Source organism: Schistocerca gregaria, chromosome 2, assembly GCF_023897955.1.
Source record: "Schistocerca gregaria isolate iqSchGreg1 chromosome 2, iqSchGreg1.2, whole genome shotgun sequence".
NCBI classification, from domain to species: domain Eukaryota; kingdom Metazoa; phylum Arthropoda; class Insecta; order Orthoptera; family Acrididae; genus Schistocerca; species Schistocerca gregaria.
The window spans coordinates 387,216,947-387,235,228 of NC_064921.1; the positions used below are offsets into that span (position 1 = coordinate 387,216,947).

The following is an 18,282-nucleotide window of genomic DNA, read 5'->3' on the forward strand; positions in this document are numbered from 1 at the left end:
TCCATAAACGACTCTGGAATTGCTTTTAACGAACCTTTTTTCAATCTGAAGTGATTGCTTAACTTTGAAGGCCCGTTTCATTGGATTATTTTAACAGCCCCAAGAAATTCATGCAATTGGGCTTAGTTTTATGGGGTCAGACCTCTGCCGCCCCACATTACTTCTTTATTAATGTGCTGGATTCGACTTCGTTAACTGTTTTAACTACATTTGCTCACAGTGATTAATTTGTGCATCGTTCAACTTCTGCCGCACTTATAGCTTATCCGTATGTCGCTCTTTATCAAACTTAGTTATCGTAGGGGTCTTATGCCGTGTGAGGTTTCACGTCAGATCTATCAATTTCATTTTTGAGAGCTAATTATCCGGGATCATCTCTTAAAATATTTTTATTTTGCATTTGTTGTTGAATGGCAGTTGTCTTTAAATAAGGGTAAACGTAAGGTAACTGTTTCAACAAGGAGAAGAATACGGATAAACCTAAGGTAACTGTTTTAACAAGGAGAAGGAACACGAAAATGTCGTAATCCGATTACTGGTGAATGTCTTGAGGACGTCACATCGTGTAAGTATTTACTGGTAACACTAAGAACCGATGTAAAATGTGACGTAAAATCAGTATTAGGAATTGAAAGAATTATACAAAGTGATTCAGTGATGATGTTACAAACTTTCAAGGATAATGGAGAAGGGGAAATTTAGCAATGTGACGTAAGGTATCCCGGCCCGGAAACAACCAAGTTGAAAGTTATAAGCGAAAATCGTTCTGATACCTCTGACAGTGGACTACATTTGCCGGTACCGCTGTTGCTAAGATTTTAGGGTACGCAACTTTCATAAGTGGACTTGTCCCCAGTCCAGTAAAGATGGGCCCTAAAATGCATACCTTAAGAGCTATGAGTACTTGTTCAGTACAAGAGACATATTTCACAGCATCGAAGATGAGCAAGTGCTGATAGCTTGTAAGGTATGCATTTTAGAGCCCGTATTTACTAGACGTTTTTTTCTTGTTTTGGTCCATACTACCGCCTCTGAAAGTTGCCTGCGCTACACTCCCAGCAGCAACATTAGCGCTACAATTATTTCATTGTCAGATGTGTCAGAACGATTTCCGCTTAAAACTTGCGACTCAGTTATTTCTGGACAAGGGTATCATACCACAAATTGATACATTTAATCTTCTACACCATCCCATAAAGTTTCCAACAGCATCACGAAACAACTCTATATTTGTTGGTAGGGTTCTTGGGAACCGCAATGCACCTGAAAAGGAGATCACTTACAAGACTCTAGTGCGATCGATTCTGATTCTACCAATGTTTGGGAGTCCTCGTGAAGTGGGCACTGAACGAACTCAGAGAGGTGCGCTAGGATAGCAGCAGGTCGATATAGCCCATATCAAAGTGTAACAGAAATGATCGGGGATTTCAAATGGAAATTCCTGGAAGATCGACGAAATAGTTTTTACGAAATCTTGTTGGGTAAATTTAGAAGTATTCGAAGCAGATTGCGCGACCATTGTGGCACCAATGTCGCATATCTCTTGTAGGCATAGTTAGGAAACGATAGGGAGCGTACAGTGGAATACAGGGAATCACTTTTCCCTTGATTACTACGTGAATGTAGTAGGAAAGGAAGTCAATATAATTGATACGATGTACCCTCCGCTAAGCAGTGCACATTGGATTACAGAGTATATAATACTTTGATGTAGTGTTATGTGTTTGGTATTACTGTGGCGGATTGGATGCAGCGACAACTTCGTAGTTAGGTATAACAGGGTCTTTTTCAATTTCTGTATGGAATATTATTTCTGCTGTGCACTGGATCCGTGACTTCCTGTCAGAGGATCACAGTTTGTAGTAACCGACAGAAAGTTATCGAGTAAAACAGAAGTGATATCCAGCGTTCCCCAAGGATGTGTTCTAGGCTCTCTGCTGTTCCTAGTCTAAATAAAAGATTCAGCAGATAATTTGAGCAGTCCTCTTAGATGGTTTGGAGATGATATTGCGTTTTACCGCCTAGCAAAGTCATCAAACGATAAAAACCAATTGCAAAATGACAGACAAGATATCTGAAAGGCGCGCAAAGTGGTAATTGTCTCTCAGTGAGGTAAAGTGTATAATCATCCACATGAGTACAAAAAGAAATTCGTTAAATTTCGATTATTCGACAAATTGCACAAATTTATAGGTTGTCAAATCGCCTAAATACCTAGGAATTACAATGACGAACAAATTAAGTTAGAACCATCACATAAATAATGTTGTGAGGAGCAAAAACTAAAGATTACGTTTTATTGGAAGAACACTCAGAAAATTCAACAGGTCTTTTAAAGAGACTGTCTACACTACGCTTGTTCGTCCTCTGATAGTGTATTTCTGTGTTGCATCGGATCTTTACCAAATTGAATTGACGGAGGACATCGAAAAATACCAATGAAGGGCACTTCGTTTTGTATTATCGCTAAATAGCAGAGACGATGTCACGGACATAAGCGAGTTTGAATGGCAATCATTAAAACAAAGGCGGTTTTCGTTATGGGGAGGTCTCTTCAGGAAATTTTAATCACCAACTTTCTCCTGTAAATGTAAAAATATCTTATTATCGCCGAGCTACATAGGAAGAACTGATCATTTGTAATAAAACAAGAGAAATCAGAGCGCGCACAGGAAGATTTAAGTGTTCATTTTTCCGAGGCGCTGTTAGAGAGTGGAACGGTAGAGAAATAGTCTAAAGGTAGTTTGAAGAACCCTTTGCCAGGCTCTTAAGTGTGAGTTGCAGAGTGTGTGTATTAATCTGGGGACCTAGGTGGCGTTGGACCGGCACGCCTTCCCGCTCGGGAAGCAGCGCGTTAGACCGCGCGGCTAGCCGGGCAGGCTGAATTGCAGAGTAGTGATGAGGATGTAGATCGAGGCTTTGTAAAACTGGGCATACTCGTAACTGCTTCTTCGTGTGACACGTCCGTTGGGGTACACAAATGTTACGAGGGTCAGTCAAAAAGTAATGCCTCCTATTTTTTTTCTATGTTTAATTGTCAGGAAATTTAAATGCAATTACATAGGTTGAAAACCACAACATTGAGGATCATTTTGTCATTTTTCAATGTAATATCCGCCCATCTCTACAGTTTTGGTCCATCTTTGAACAAGGGCATGTATCCCAGCACGGTAAAAATCACAGCTCTGCTTCCTAAGCCATTGACGCACGGATGTTTTGACGGCCTCCTCATCTTCAAAATGAATCCCACGATGAGCTTCTTTTAGTGGCCCGAACAGATGGAAGTCTGATGGTGCCAGGTCAGGGCTGTATGGGGGATGAGGCAAAACTTCCCATCCAATTTTGACAATCTCGTCAGAGGTGTGACGACTGGTGTGTGGTCTTGCATTGTCATGCAAAAGAAGAACATCTGCCATTGATTTTGTTGGGCGAACTCGCTGAAGACGTGCTTTAAGTTTTTTGAGGGTTGTGACGTATTGAACAGAATTTATTGTGCATCCCTGCTCCAAAAAATCAACCAGAATCACACCCTCTGTATCCCAGAAAACTGTTGCCATAACTTTCCCTGCCGATCGCACAGTTTTGAATTTTTTCTTCCTCGGTGAGCTTGTGTGACGCCACTCCATTGACTGCCTCTTTGATTCGGGTTCGAAAAAATGCACCCATGTTTCGGCCCCGGTCACAATTTTTTTCAGAAACTCATCTCCCTCCAAACGGAAGCGCTGCAAGTGTTGGGAGGCTATTGTTTTCCTTGCCTCTTTATTCTGATCGGTTAACATTCTTGGAACCCACCGTGCACAAACTTTTGAGTACCCCAATTGTTTAATAATCGTGATCACACTGCCTTTACTAAGAGAAATAATGCGACACACTTCATCTGCAGTCACCCGACGGTCACCACGAATGATGTCATCAACTTGCTGAATGTTGTGTGGAGTCACTGCACTCACCGGCCTGCCGCTCCGCTTTTCGTCAGTCAACGGTGTTTGCCCTTCAGCTTCCTTACAACGACGAACCCATCGTCTAACAGTGCTGACATCCACTGTCACAACACCATACACCTTCTTCAGTCTTTCATGAATGCGTATGGGCGTTTCACCTTCTGCATTCAAGAATTCAATCACACAACGCTGTCTCAAACGAACATCGATGTCGGCCATCTTACAAACTTCTGCTGTGCTGCCACCTGTTGACACAGAAAGTTACTACTGCAGTGGATTGCAGAAGAAGGTTTGAGGAATGGCGCCAAATTCAAATTTTTCACTTAACTTAATTTTTTTTAAGTAGAAAAAAATGGGAGGCATTACTTTTTGACCGACCCTCGTATAAAGCGTTTACATATAATGGAGAGCTTCTGCCCAGGAGATACTGGCGCCTTGGTGCTGCGACTCGTATCAGGAGCTGAAACTTGGGGTTCGAGGAGTCATTCAAATTTCGAGTAAAATGGAATAGTCATGAGCCGAATCACGGGAGGGCCACGCGGAAAATTAAAACGTATGACTCACAGGGGCACTGCAACCTCCACTCCTTTCTCTCTCGCGATACTGTTTAACCGTGGAAGACAGCAATACAGTTCCTCGTTTCAGTCATCACACGAATTCAGAAATGCCAGGTATTGAGATAAACGATCGTGGAGTAAGAAATTAACTGAAAATGCTCAACGATGTAAAGCCACACATCGAAGTGGCGCAGGGCTCAGCACACTGGACTCGCATTCGGGAGGACGACTGTTCGAATCCGCGTCCCACCGTCCTGATTTAGAATTTTCGTGATCTCCGTAAATCGCTCCATGTAATTCGGGGATCGTTCCTTTGAAAGGGCACGGCCGGTTTCCTTCCCCATTCTTCTGCTCCGTTTCTAATGACCTCGTTGTCGACGGAACATTAAACCCTAATCTTCCATCCTATATTTTTTATTTACAGTGGGAAGACAACGGCACCGGATGAGATACCTATCAGGTTCTACAGAGATTGGGCGAAAGAACTTGTTCCCCTTCTACCAGCAGTTTATCTTAGACCACTGGTGCAATGAAGGGTACCTGCATCCAGCGATTGGAAAAAAAAAGTTCAAATGTGTGTGAAATCTTATGGGACTTAACTGCTAAGTCTATGACTTCAGCGCCTTAGAACGCTCGGCTAATCCCGCAGGTCATTTCAATGTTCAAGAAAGGCCGTTGGACAGACGCCCATAATTATAGGTCTCCATCGCTGTTGTCAGTCTGTTGTAAAATTATGGAACATAATTTGTACTCAGGAATTGTGACATTTATTCAGAAGGAAAATCTTCCCTATAAAAATCAACATGGATTCCGCAAAGATCTTGTGATAGTTCGCTCTCTACGTCCATGAGATACAGGGGGCGAAGAAAAAGACACTCAGATCAGTGCCGTCTTTCTTGGAAGCGGTCGCTACAGTTACACACTGCCGTTCAGTGACTAAAATATCAGCATATTGAGAACCGGACCAAATTTGTGGTTGGATACAGGAGTACTTTGCAGATAGAGCGTAACAGGCCGTTCTTAACAGAAAAAATTGACGAATTTAAAGTTAATTTCGGCAGTACCCCAAGAGAGTGTTACAGGGCTGTTAGTGTTTATGACGAGTAGTTAAATGGAAACGTAATACCCGTCACAACGTGTCCATGGAATTGTTCCTTCAAAAAAATCACCACACGGGTAAAGGCATTTATCCCTGTGGGAGACGAGAAGATTAATTCTTCTTCCGCAGAACGCGGTCGATCACTGAAGGATCCACGGCATCAACTATTCTTGTACCTCCTTTTCCGAATGAAACCGACGTCCACGCATGTATTTCTTCAGGTCGCTAAAGATGTGAAAATCGCACAGTGGAAGGTCTGGGATGTATAGAAGGTGTTGCAGTGTTTCCCTAGCAAATCGCTGAAACGTAGCCTTAGTCCGATTGGTAGCGTCGGGGCGGGCGTTATCGTGTAACAGGATGTTTCCGTCCGTCAGTATTCAGGGGCCTGCTGACTTCATTGCCCATCGCAGTTTCTGCATAGTGTCTTCATAGCGTTGCATATTGATTGTGATTTCACGCTCAAGGAACTCGATGAGCAGAGGGGCCCTGCAGTCGAAGAGGAAGGTCGTCATGACCTTACTGGAACTTGTGTGAACTGCTTTGAATTTCTTTAGAGTGAAGAGATATTTGATGTTTCCACTGTTGGCTTTGACGTTTGCACTCGGGCTGTCGGAATGCTGTCGGACGGAATCGTCCTGTTACACGATAACGCACGCCCACACACTGCCAATCGGACGAAGGCTACGCTTCAGCGATTTAGTTGGGAAACACTGCAGAATCCTCCATACAGCCTTGGTGTTGAACCGTGTGATTTTCACATCCTTGACGACCTGAAGATAGACATCGGTTTCAGTCGCGCGGGTGCGGTCTTGCATCCGTCAGCGGCCGATCAGCGGACGACCGCGGTGTACGAAACAAGAATTTATCGTCTCGTCTCCTACTGGGATAAACGTCTTAACGGGTGTGGTGATTATTTATCTATGAATCAATTCTATGGTCCCGTTGCGGCGTGTGTTCGGTTTTCATTTGACCGCCCCTTATACAAGTTTTATTACTAATCTAGTGGATCCGTCAGGCAATTCGCGAACTGTGGTGTTAACTGTAAGACTGCTGCAACGTCAGAAGACCTGCAGACGATCGACTACTAGTACAGGACTGACAACTTTAATAAATTGTAACATAGTGACCATAGTTAGCCGAAGAGATCTACTGACTTTGGAAAATACGAGGGTTGGAACTTAAATAGTGGCAAGCCTGGGGAAACTAGTGGATTATCTGCCTCGCCGAATTGAGGCCATTATCGGGGATAGAGGTAATAGTGCGATGTCTCATAGGGCGGACAAACTTTTTGTCTGTGGTGTTTACATAATTTTAGTGTTACACTACATAGAACAGGTTTATTGCCTTTCATTTTTCGCTTCTGGATAATGCTCATACAGGTAGCTCCACTAGCTGTTTGCGGACGATTGGCGTGAATCGAAAAGATTATCGTTGTGTTTTCATCGTTTCCTATTAATAGATGTATCCATGAGAGAAATATGCAGCCATCGGTGCCTCGGACTGTGATGTTGGGGACTCGTAACGACCGGCCCATGTGGAGGTGCTGCTGCGTCCGCAAGGGAGCTGCTACGTGGGGGTGGCGGCTATCGCTGGAACAACCATTTTTCGCTTATACCGCGAGTTTTTCATCTCCAGTTGGACCTGGCTGTTAAAATTATGCAAAATAACTGGTTGTGGAAACAACCTATTTTCGGTTCGTTATTGTTATTATTCCTAATAATAAACACTGTTATCGAACAAAGATTTAAAAATTCTAAGACTCACTCAGACATTTGCACTGTATTTTTCTATATATGTAGAATAAAAATAACATATAAAACAGGTAAATAAAAGAAAACTTCGTCTATATAAAGTTCGCCGCCTTTCTCCAAAAATAATAAGAGGCTGAAAAGTACTAAAAATCACCAGTATTCTCCTATTGATTCTAATTTTTTGAAACTATGCTCGAAAATTGTCTTGTTATCGAGTATCACACCAATATTTGGACGTTACGTAGAGTCAGTGCTAAAGTGTGCAAACCATAAGGTTGGAGAACTCAGTTTTTCGTGTTGTCAGATTTCAAGGGCTACAAGCAGATAAAGGCATATTATAAAGATGCAGGTAGCAGATCAACTACTTTCTATTTTTACTCAAAATTATGAAGGAATTGTTAAGTTTTTAATTTATTACTGTTGCTTAAATTTCCTTTCTTTTTTGTTATTTCATAGTAATGCAGGACAGATAATAAGCTGCTGCAAAATTTGTGGCGTCTTTTTTTCTGTAATTGTTTCGAACGAGAAACCAGGTTTGTAGCCAAATATATTTATTACCTTTTTAACAAGAATATGAATACGATTTTTTTCTGGTAAAATTAAAACTGCTCATTCAAAACATTCAAACAAACAGTTTAGATAGTAGCAAAATATCCTTTACCAGGAGTATTTATATAACAATAGTTAAAATATCAGTAATGAATTACTGTAATGTCCAGTATTTATTGTCCAGTCTATGCATAAATACTTATTCTATGATGTGTTGATGTGTATGTCGACTCCTTTCATCAGAAACAGTATCATCCAAAGACGGATATCAGTCTTTCAGAACGCACAGAACTTTCTACCATCGATAAATATCGAAGGGCTAAAGACGACAAATCTGACACAGTCCTTTTACTCTGTTCCAAACAAACGAAAGGATCACTAGGTACATTACTCTCTCAGCAATGCTGTACCGAATCTTACGCCACATATGTGTGTATCTGTGTGTATGTGTATGTGTGTGTGTGTGTGTGTGTGTGTGTGTGTGTGTGTGTGTGTGTTTGTTTGTTTTTTGGCTCTTTTTTAACTCTCAATGTTATTATTAAAATAGCAGTGACGCTTTTTTCCTTTTATATAATAGTCCAGTATTTCAAAGCAATGGAAATTGTACGAATCAGAATTACTTGTTTTAAAGGAAGTTCTATTTAAAAACGAAAAATTTTAGCTCTACTGCTATGACAAATTGATATTCCGTTTTTTACGTGGTTCTTTGTAAAAAATAATACAACCTGTTACAATCAAGAGCCGGCCTCTGTGACCGAGCGGCTCTAGGCGCTTCGGTCCGGATCCGCGCGACTGCTACGTTCGCAGGTTCGAATCCTGCCTTGGTCATGGATGTGTGTGATAGGTTAGTTAGGTTTATCTAGTTCTAAGTTCTAGGTGACTGATGACCTCAGATGGTAAGTCCCATAGTGCTCAGAGCCATTTGAACCATTTGTTATAATTAAGACCAAACAAATACCGAAAAACACCGGTTATTCAGAACTAAAATACCGGTATCACTTTTAACTGGTCGTTTAGTCTCTTCCCTGCTTCTAAACAGTGAAGTTGAGCCTACCCCTCTCCTCCGTCACAAGTAAAGCCGGTCTATTAGCGCTGTGAGGTTAGGTTGAACGCTGCGGCACCCACGACGCACCGCTGTTGTGTCTGCAGACCGGTCGCTAGGCTTGCTAGCGGCTGTTACATAACAATGGGACTGGTGTCACCTCTGGCGGGTTGTCACAGGCAGCGCGCGTGCTGTTCGTTATCGGGGCCACTGAGGCGCCTCTATTCCAGACGCACCGCACCGTCTCTTCCGCGCCGTCACACCAACATCGGATCTCGCTGAAACACCTGTTGTCTTCACCGTTGTTGGCTACATGCTGGTCCTAACAGGCGTCAGCTGCGTTCCCAGCGCAAAATGTTTCTTCCTCTCCGGTGAGTAGTATTCTAGTTACTATAAATGACGTTTAAATCAATTAATAGAATAAAAATAATGATCAAATTCTTCTGATTAGATTTAGAAAAAAATTGCAGCATTTGAGGAGATACGAACCTACTACTTTACGCACGGCAGGTTTATATGCTAACAACTGCACTACGCCACTTCTTTTAGTTAGGTTATTAAGCTCGTATTTATGATCCTGATGACGCAGATGCAACGATGAATTACAGTCTTCAAAAATTCGGCTTCACACAATGTCGTGTGGTGTGTATCTCACTTAAGCCTGTCTCTGTGAATAATACCTGAATATCTGAGGCTGAATCGCGTCTTGTGCGGAAGGATCCAGTAGCGTTTAGTTAAAGCTGTGTATGAAACGTGTGAATTTCGTTTGCTTCGTTGTGTGCGTTTTTTGTATGATTATTATGTGTGATGGAATATGAAATAAAAGGGTCAGACACAGGATTCGAGATCCAAACACTTCAAGAAAGAAAGCAGGACAAGGAATTGGAAATAAACTGACCAATTATTATGGCAGTTTGGCAACGGCGAACGTTTCGGGCGTGACGTGAAGTGTCTACTACCAAGTGCAGAGCTGCGCTTACGAAATAAATAAATAAATAAAATAAAAAATAAAAAAAATAGCGAAACGGACGAGCAGCTTAGACAAGTTAACAGATAACACATTTTTGACTTGTTTTCTTTCAGGCTGTCATAGTAGTTGGAATTTCTGTCTCTTTCTGTCTATCTCTATGTTTGTGCTTCTAGCGCAAATGCTGGGACGGTTCCTTTGAAATGACACCGCCAGTTTCCTACCTCATCCTTGAAACAGTGCTCCGTCTTTAATGATCTCGATGTCGACGGGACGCTAAACCTTTATCTTCCTTCCATCTTCTTTGTTTTCAGCTCACCTCAGATACCATCGGTTCTAATTTTATCTCCCGCAGCAATTTACAATGTGCAGCATAAAACCGTATTTGCTGTTTTCGTTCTTCTCATATCTTTGTTTTAATACCCATCTCACTTTTTGAAATAAATAATAAAAGAAAGAACAAAAAGGTGGCTTTAGAGCTGATGTTATGTGTAACAGTTTTAAGGTTTTTCTCATAATTTGTACAGAGTGTCCCAGAAATGTTGCGACAAACTTCGAGGGGTTGTGGAGTATGTCTTTAGGAACAAATCGAGGATAGGAACCCACGTCTGGAAACTTCGTCCAACAATGCTACAGAGCATCGAAGTTACAGTAGCCATCGTCTTCCACTAGGCCACCTGTTAGGCAGCAAATGTGACTTTGTACGCTGATGGATCATAGGCAGAACATCTCACAATGTTCTATAGAGGACAGGTTACACCCCAACTCGGCGAAGGTGTTTGCCTATTCGATCAGTAACATTTTTCATACAAGGTAAGCGCACTGTTGGCTGCAGTTTATCTATTTCTTGCTTATCTTTGTTGCTTGTGTTCGTCGACAAGGCTGTGTGGATCGACTTATGGCTGTAGCCACTGGCTAGAAACGTTGTGCGTAGCCTTTTAAGCTCAGGTGCTATGTTTTGAGCATTACTTAGGCGCTGCACACGGATTGCCAAAGGACGATGACAAAGTTGTTCTGCGCTGGGTGGTGGAAGGATTGGGCGTGCAGATACGTGTCTATATATGTAGGCTTGCGATATACTCTATGCCCTAGTGTGCCGTCCGTTGTCCTGTATACTTCGACGTCTAGAAATGGAATTGCACCATTCTTCTCTACTTCGAGCGTGAACTGTATCTTCCCATGCACGTTGTTCAAATATTCGTGAAAATTGTGTAGCTCCGTTTCACCATGAGGCCATAAAGCGACCGTGTCGTCCACGTATCTGAACCAGCGACGTGGGCGTAAAGGAGCTGAACCGAGGACCGTGGCTTCAGAGGCTTCAATGAATATGTCGGCTGCCAGCGGAGATAGGGAAGACCCCATTGCTATACCGTCTGTCTGCTCGAAGTATTTTCCTCGTCATTTGAAGTACGCTGAAATCAGGCATAACTCAACCAGGTCGCATATGTCTGGCGGGACATGCTCCTGAAGGATGTGGATAGTTTCATCTACTGGCACGTTCGCAAATAGTGACTGCACGTCAAATCGGACCATGACGTTTCTCCCTTTAGGCGTTCTATAAAGTGCGTTGAGTTCTTCACAAAGCAATCCCTCTTGCCAACTAGACGTCTTAATTTGCAGGCTAGATACATTGCCAAATTGTAAGTAGGCGAATTGATCCCATTCACTATTGGCCTCAAAGGATAACTTTCCTTATGTGTCTTTGGAACACCGTAAATTCTAGGAGAGACTTGGCTGTGTCAGCGTGAATTCTCGAGTGCTTAATCGAGGCCTGCGTCTTTCTAATTATCTTCGTCGTAGGGTCCGCCCTTAGTTCTTTGTAGATGGCATCATTTAATAATTGTTTTATCTTGTCTTCGTACTAAATGGTTTCTAAGTGACAGTAGCATTGCCTTTGTCTACTGTTAATATCACAGTTTCGTCGTTGTTCTTCAGTTCCTTGATAGCTGCCCTTTCCTATCGGCTAAGGTTATGTTTCGGTGGCTTGACACATAGTAGAACTGGAACGGTTTCCTGCCTAATTTTCTCAGCTTCTATCGCAGATGTGTGCCGGAGTGTGTTTCCATGGATTCGATAATTTCTTCCGTGGGAATCCGATCTGGTGTGACGGCAAAGTTTAGCCCTTTAGCTAGTGCTTCTGTGACTGCGTAGCCCATGGGATGAGATGAAAGGTTCACCACTGTTCGAGATGTATCCAGTCGAGGCGTAGGGACATTGCATAGCTAGAACGCACCAGTAGACCCAGAAAAAGGCCGCTGCAACCGTGGCCGAAACGTTGTTTTTTTCCAGCAGCAGTAGTTTTGTACATTATGACGCAGTACTACATGCGGTACCCTTTTATGTCGTCTCACAATGCTGTTTTCCAGTGATCACGACTCGTTGCCACAGTCGTGAGTGGAGAAGAAGGAGCTAGCTGTTGTGTGACAGGCCTTGTCTCCTATAAATGCGTTCTGTTGCCTTGGTGGGAGACGGTCTCGATTGTAGATGACCACGTTCTAACGGTAACAGTGTATAACTTGTTAATGTCGAGGACACATGGAAAACTGTGGCTGCTTGGAAAAGGCCTAAAATATTTAGCAATCGAGAAATAACAGAGCAGGTACATTCTTTTCAATACCTTGGTTGCAATGCTGCAAAATAGTTTCGACATTGACTTGGAAGAATATTAGAAAAAATACTACAAACCCAGAGATTTCATTACCAGCCACTTAAACAAGGAGTCCTAGATATGTTTGCGACAAACATCGAGAGGTTGTAGAATGTGTCTTGAGCAACAAATCGAGGACAGGAACCCATCTCCGCCACAGGGCGTCGAAGTTACGGCGCCGGCGCCTGCCACTAGGCCATCCCTTCAGCAGCAAACGTGGCTTTGCAAACTGACGGACAGTAGGCGAAACGCATTGTTGTTTGTTACACAATGATCGCGACTCATTGCCATGGTCACCAGTGGAGAAGATGGGCCTAGTTGCTGCGTAGAAAGACCTTGTCTCCTACGAATGTGATGCTGATACCTAGGCAGATGATGGTTTCGAATACGGGTTTTCGTCTCAGTTTATCTTTCTCTTGGAACCCTCTAAAATCTCCACTATTTTGCGGTATGCAGGAGAAAATAAACTGTGTGGTTATTTAAGATCGAGATTGTCGTAGTAATTTTACTACTCACAGGTGAATACCTCTGGGTATGTCTCTTTTCATTCTTGTGAAGCACAGTTCGTCTTTAACACAAACAAAATAGGTGATTAATCCAAACCCCATCTTCGTGACTGTTTCAGTGCAACAGTGTCACTAACCCAACAATGAATGGGAAATGTACGTGTTTGATGTGGCCACCAGACAAAATATTTGTGACCTACAACGATGACGTAATTCACGACAGTGAAGTGGTTTGTATACCCCAGTCAGTTGTATCCTATGAATTCCGCAAGGGGAGTCGAGGAGGCTGCATGGCATAACGACAGAAGGAAGCTATCGTGTTCCTAAGTGCCCAATACCACATTGCGAATAAAATTGCCGGATTTCTTGCTGACCAACGCCTCTACCAGGAATGTTGAAACTCGCGCAGCCGTGTACAGTGGTCCGAGAGGGACGTGGGACAAGAGTCACGCCCTGTCATTGGCAGTCGCTTTGAAACCCGACAGAAATTACTGCTGTCAGTGAACGCGGCCCCATCTCGACAAGTTTCCAAGCGAACGTTGCGAAGGGAACTGCATTCACTGAACATTTGGAGTCGGATAACTTTGCGGTAGCGTTCTCGCTTCCCGCGCACTGGGTCCCGGGTTCGATTCCTGGCGGGGTCAGGGATTTTCGCTGCCTCGAGATGACTGGGTGTTGTTGTGTCGCCTTCATCACCATCATTTATCCCCATTACAGTTGGAGGAAGGCAATGGCAAACTACCTCCACTAGGACGTTGCCTGGTAGGCGGTGCGCGTCTCCCGCATCGTCCCCTACGCACCTCGGAGTATGGGACCTTATCATCATCATCATCATCATCAGAATCATCATCCTCAGCATCAAGTCACGAAAGGTGGTGGCTCGCAGCGGCACAAAAAAAATGGCTCTGAACACTATGGGACTTAACATCTGAGGTCATCAGTCCCCTAGAACGTAGAACTACTTAAACCTAAGGACATCACACACATCCATGCCCGAGGCTGGATTCAAACCTGCGACCCTAGCAGTCGCGCGGTTCCGGACTGAAGCGCCTAGAACCGCTCGGTCACCGCGGCCGGCCGCTGCACAAAAAGCTGCACTTTTTCAGTTGCCGCGGCAATATGGGAAGTGGATGGTAGCTGACTGGAGACTTTTAGTGTGGGCCGACGAGCCGTAGGTGCAGTTCAAGGTGGAGGTGGTTCTGAGGGCTTTTGGGGCTGTTTTTCGTACCATCGCTTTGGTATACTCATTCAGGCTACCGTCAACATGAACCAGGAGATTTATTTGAACGTTGTCGGGGACCAAGTCTTGCCATTTCTTCTATATCCTCTTGATGAGTACGGTGTGGACACTCCCGTTTTCAAGGTTGACGACAGCTGTGTTCAGAGTGCTGCACATATACGTTACTGGTTTCACAAACACTCACGCACCCTATTACACCTCGACTAGCCCGATAGCTTAGCGATCTTAATGCCACAGAAAACCTTTGGGACTATTTGGAACAGCAAGTGAAACACAGCAGTAAATTTTCTACTTGAGTTGCTAGCTCTATAGGGTCAAATCATCAATGAATGGATTCAACTAATTAGGGTTAATGTTAAGAAACTTGTAGACCCCCTTCTTCCTCGAGTTGATGTCGTTACTAAGACTAGATGCGGTATTTGTATTAGCGTCATGTCACCTGGAGGTGATTATAGTATTTTTGTCCGATGTGCTTATTTACGTTATGAAAGTATCACTGGCCCACAGTGTTCTAATTTCCGGCTGTCTGAACATGAATTCGAAAATATTTTGGGGTTCACCTCAATGGTTGTGTTGTAAGTGGGAGCTTCAAGATGTTTCTTAGAGGAGTGTGATTACAAATTGAAATTTTTATTCAGTAAGTGAGACAAGAAGTAATGTGTGTGGCCGGCAGCGGTGGCCGAGCGGTTCTAGGCGCTACAGTCCGGAACCGCGTGACCGCTACGGTAGCAGGTTCGAATCCTGCCTCTGGTATGGATGTGTGTGATGTCCTTAGGTTAGTTAGGTTTAAGTAGTTCTAAGTTTTAGGGGACTGATGACTTCAGAAGTTAAGTCCCATAGTGCTCAGAGCCATTTGAACCAATCTGTGTGACCTACCGTTAGCCACATATCAACTGTGAAATCGTTTAGTACAGAGACAAGAGTAAATACCTCCCTTCACGTACACGCACGCACACACACACACACACACACACACACACACACACACACACACACAATAGTCAAGCGTTGTTAGCGAACTAGAAAATTATGCTTATAGCTTATCGGCGTGTGGTTAAATTGATATTGCAGAATCTGAATTTGCAATAACAATAAACAAGGCCTAAGATCAATGGGGACAGGGGGGGGGGGGGGGGAGAGGAGGTGGACAAAGGGGTGAGAGGAAATGGGAGGGCACACAGGAAGTGCAAAGAAGGAGATGGGCAGAGACAGTTGGCAGGGGGAAATGGTGAGAGGGAGGGGGGAGGGGAAGATGGACAGAGAGAATGGGTCAGAGGTGACGGGCAGAGAGAAGGGGAAGGAGTAAGAGACAGACAAATAGAGGGGGAGGAGGAGATTGACAGAGACAGAGGGGAGAAACAGAGACATGTATCCAGTTCCCACACATACTGGAAACGTGTGTTTTCTCTTTTCTTTCTTTTCCGTTTAATCAGAGCCACAGCAAAGCGTCTACTGGAATAGCTAATGCGTCAATATAAAACATATTCCATACTTCTACAACATACTGACGTCATCGATATAGACCTACAGTTATATGCGTGTGCCTGACGATCCTTGTTGCAAACGGGAAATTGCTTGGTACCCTTTTTCCTCCAGCGAACTACGACAGACTGCTTCTGAAAGCGTAAGAAGTTCTTTCACTTAATGTCACAGCTATCTCCGTCCTGGACATATATCTTTCCTCTTTTGAGTGATTTTATGTTTCGCAATCACTTATGTCAACATCTGTCATTTAGTAGACCGAATTCAGTATCTTCCGTTCAGTTGCCAGCCTGGTCACTGAGCGCCCGAATTCGTAACATCGACCTGCTTACTGACTTAACGTACGATCAAAGCTTCATTGGATTATTTGTCAGATCAGTTGACAAAATTTTACTTTCGGATTCATTGAATGCTTGGCGCATTGCTTTCCTAATGCTTCGTTGATTTTTTTTGTTTCTGACTTAGGCCCTGAGTACGTTTAAATCTATGATGAGACACTATTGCTTTCTTAGCATCTTTCTTACATGGTTACTGATCCACGGTGGACTTTTTCATCCCTCACAGCTTTGCTCGGTAAATACTGGACTAAGGATATTTTAATGCTTTTCGGTTTATTCTTCTTTTCTTTTCTTTCAATCTTCTCTCTCTTCCGTTAATTTATTTAAGCAAAGATGCGAGAGTGTAGAGAAATACTCAAGAACTGCTCAGCGAAGCTTTTGTAAGCGATCAGCTCATGTGGTGCGCAGCCAGGCTGCAGCAGCGTGGTTACGTGCAGTGGGATGCAAAACTGCGACTTGTAGTTGGCTGAAGACGTACGGACGGGCACAAAACAAAGAACACATAAACATTAGTGCTACATCGCAATCCTGCGCTTGTAAATAATGTGATTATTAAGATAACATAAATATGCTGCTAGGAAACACTACATATCTCCTAACAAAGTTGAACAAACAGTTACCTCTTTTACCTCTTTTTAGACCTCTGTAGAACTTCATAAAGAGAGGTGAAATATATTTCTTAGAAACAATAATAAAAGTTCACCTGCAAAAGAGCAATAATAGGAGTATTTAATTCTTCTTGCCTATAACATAAACATGACATATTTTTTAATCTGTACCGGGACGTTTCTGACGAATCCTCTCATACTGTAACCTAAAAAAAAGTTGCTTCATTTTACAACACTGACGAACTCAATGAGAACAGAGTTATTCGCTGGGTAGGAAAAATTTTTTTTACTAAGGAGCTATACTAAATACAACTACGCAGTTTGTTGCATGTGATAGCTCAGTTCATTAAGATTTTTATGGATACACTTCCACAAGTGCTCTGTCTATTGTGTGTAGAACATCTAGATGGCACTTAACTTTCTCTCATTGTCTTTGCCAACATCTATTCCGTCACCGCCAGTATAGCATGTCGTTTCCGTGCCGCAAGGGTTTGCACATCACGAACTGGCGAACTGAACACATTATCCTTAATATAAAATTTAGAGTGCCTTCACTAATGCTAAAAGATAACGTGTCGTTCAGCATTTTCAGCATTATAATGCAAATGCCGCTTGAACAAAAAGAGAATTTGGACAGATGTAGAACTGAGTGCATTTTTTTTGGTGTGCTAGTGATTACTGGAGTCTTCAGTGCCGAAAGGAATTCATTTCTGCACTAAGAACAACAGACAAAAATTTTCGTCGTGCAGTTTTTATTGTTGCGATGCCACGCAATCGATTTGAGCATATTCTTCAGTTTACCTGGTTTGACGATAAAGCAACATGTCAACAATGCTCATTTAATTTAAATATATATCCAGAGAACCTAAGCTGAGTAACCATCTACACTACTATGTTGAGAAATTAAGAAAAAAGGAAGGGGTCCCCAGAAGACCGCAGATTGGTAAACTAGGTTGACGACTTACGTTTGGTATTTTAAGAGTTAAGGGAGTCATAGTCTGTATCGATTCGTTCCAGGATGCTCCCAGCAAGAACAGCATCTCTGTACCTACCATCTGGCTGCTTGTATCAGTTGTACTTTGTAGTCACAGGGATCTAGCCGTTTGTGTAAAATCTTCACCACAGTGCTCTAAGGATATGCCCGTTCATTTCGGAACACGACGCGTCGATTTCCGCGGACTGCTATGAAATGCCGTGCACACGTCACTCACTCCGCGTCTACCGCTTCTTGCCGTGTCGCCAATACTGCCAGTCTCTTCAAACTTTTGATTCCATCCTTTGAAGCTCTTAAAGCCTGGGGGATCTCGGCCATATGCACTTCGGAACTGTCGCTAAACTGTAATAGCAGATCATGTTTTCTGAAACCATAGAACACATTGCGATTTCTCCTACACAGAGGCCATTGTGATAACAACATTCCTAAATTACGCTACCTGCAACAAGAAAGAGAAAAAAAAGTTGTGTGAGCACATTTAGAAGCGTACCATAAAAACTTCCATTTTCAACCAACCGCATAGCTGCATCTAGCATAACTACTTAAAAATATTATTTTGCA

At 43.0% G+C, this 18,282-nt stretch overlaps 1 protein-coding gene across 2 annotated transcripts in view; it reads left to right on the forward strand.

The window, feature by feature from the left end:
- Positions 1–18,282, forward strand: part of LOC126320956 (uncharacterized) — a 204,638-nt gene that overhangs the window by 123,014 nt on the left and 63,342 nt on the right. Inside the window, exon 1 of one of the 2 annotated variants that reach the window (XM_049994137.1) lies at positions 9,081–9,310. The exons of the other annotated variant lie outside the window; for it this stretch is intronic. Within the exon in view, the coding sequence (XP_049850094.1) occupies positions 9,294–9,310 (17 nt within the window). The 5' untranslated portion in view covers positions 9,081–9,293. Of the gene's footprint in view, positions 1–9,080; positions 9,311–18,282 lie in introns of those variants that run through there. 2 annotated transcript variants of the gene reach the window in all.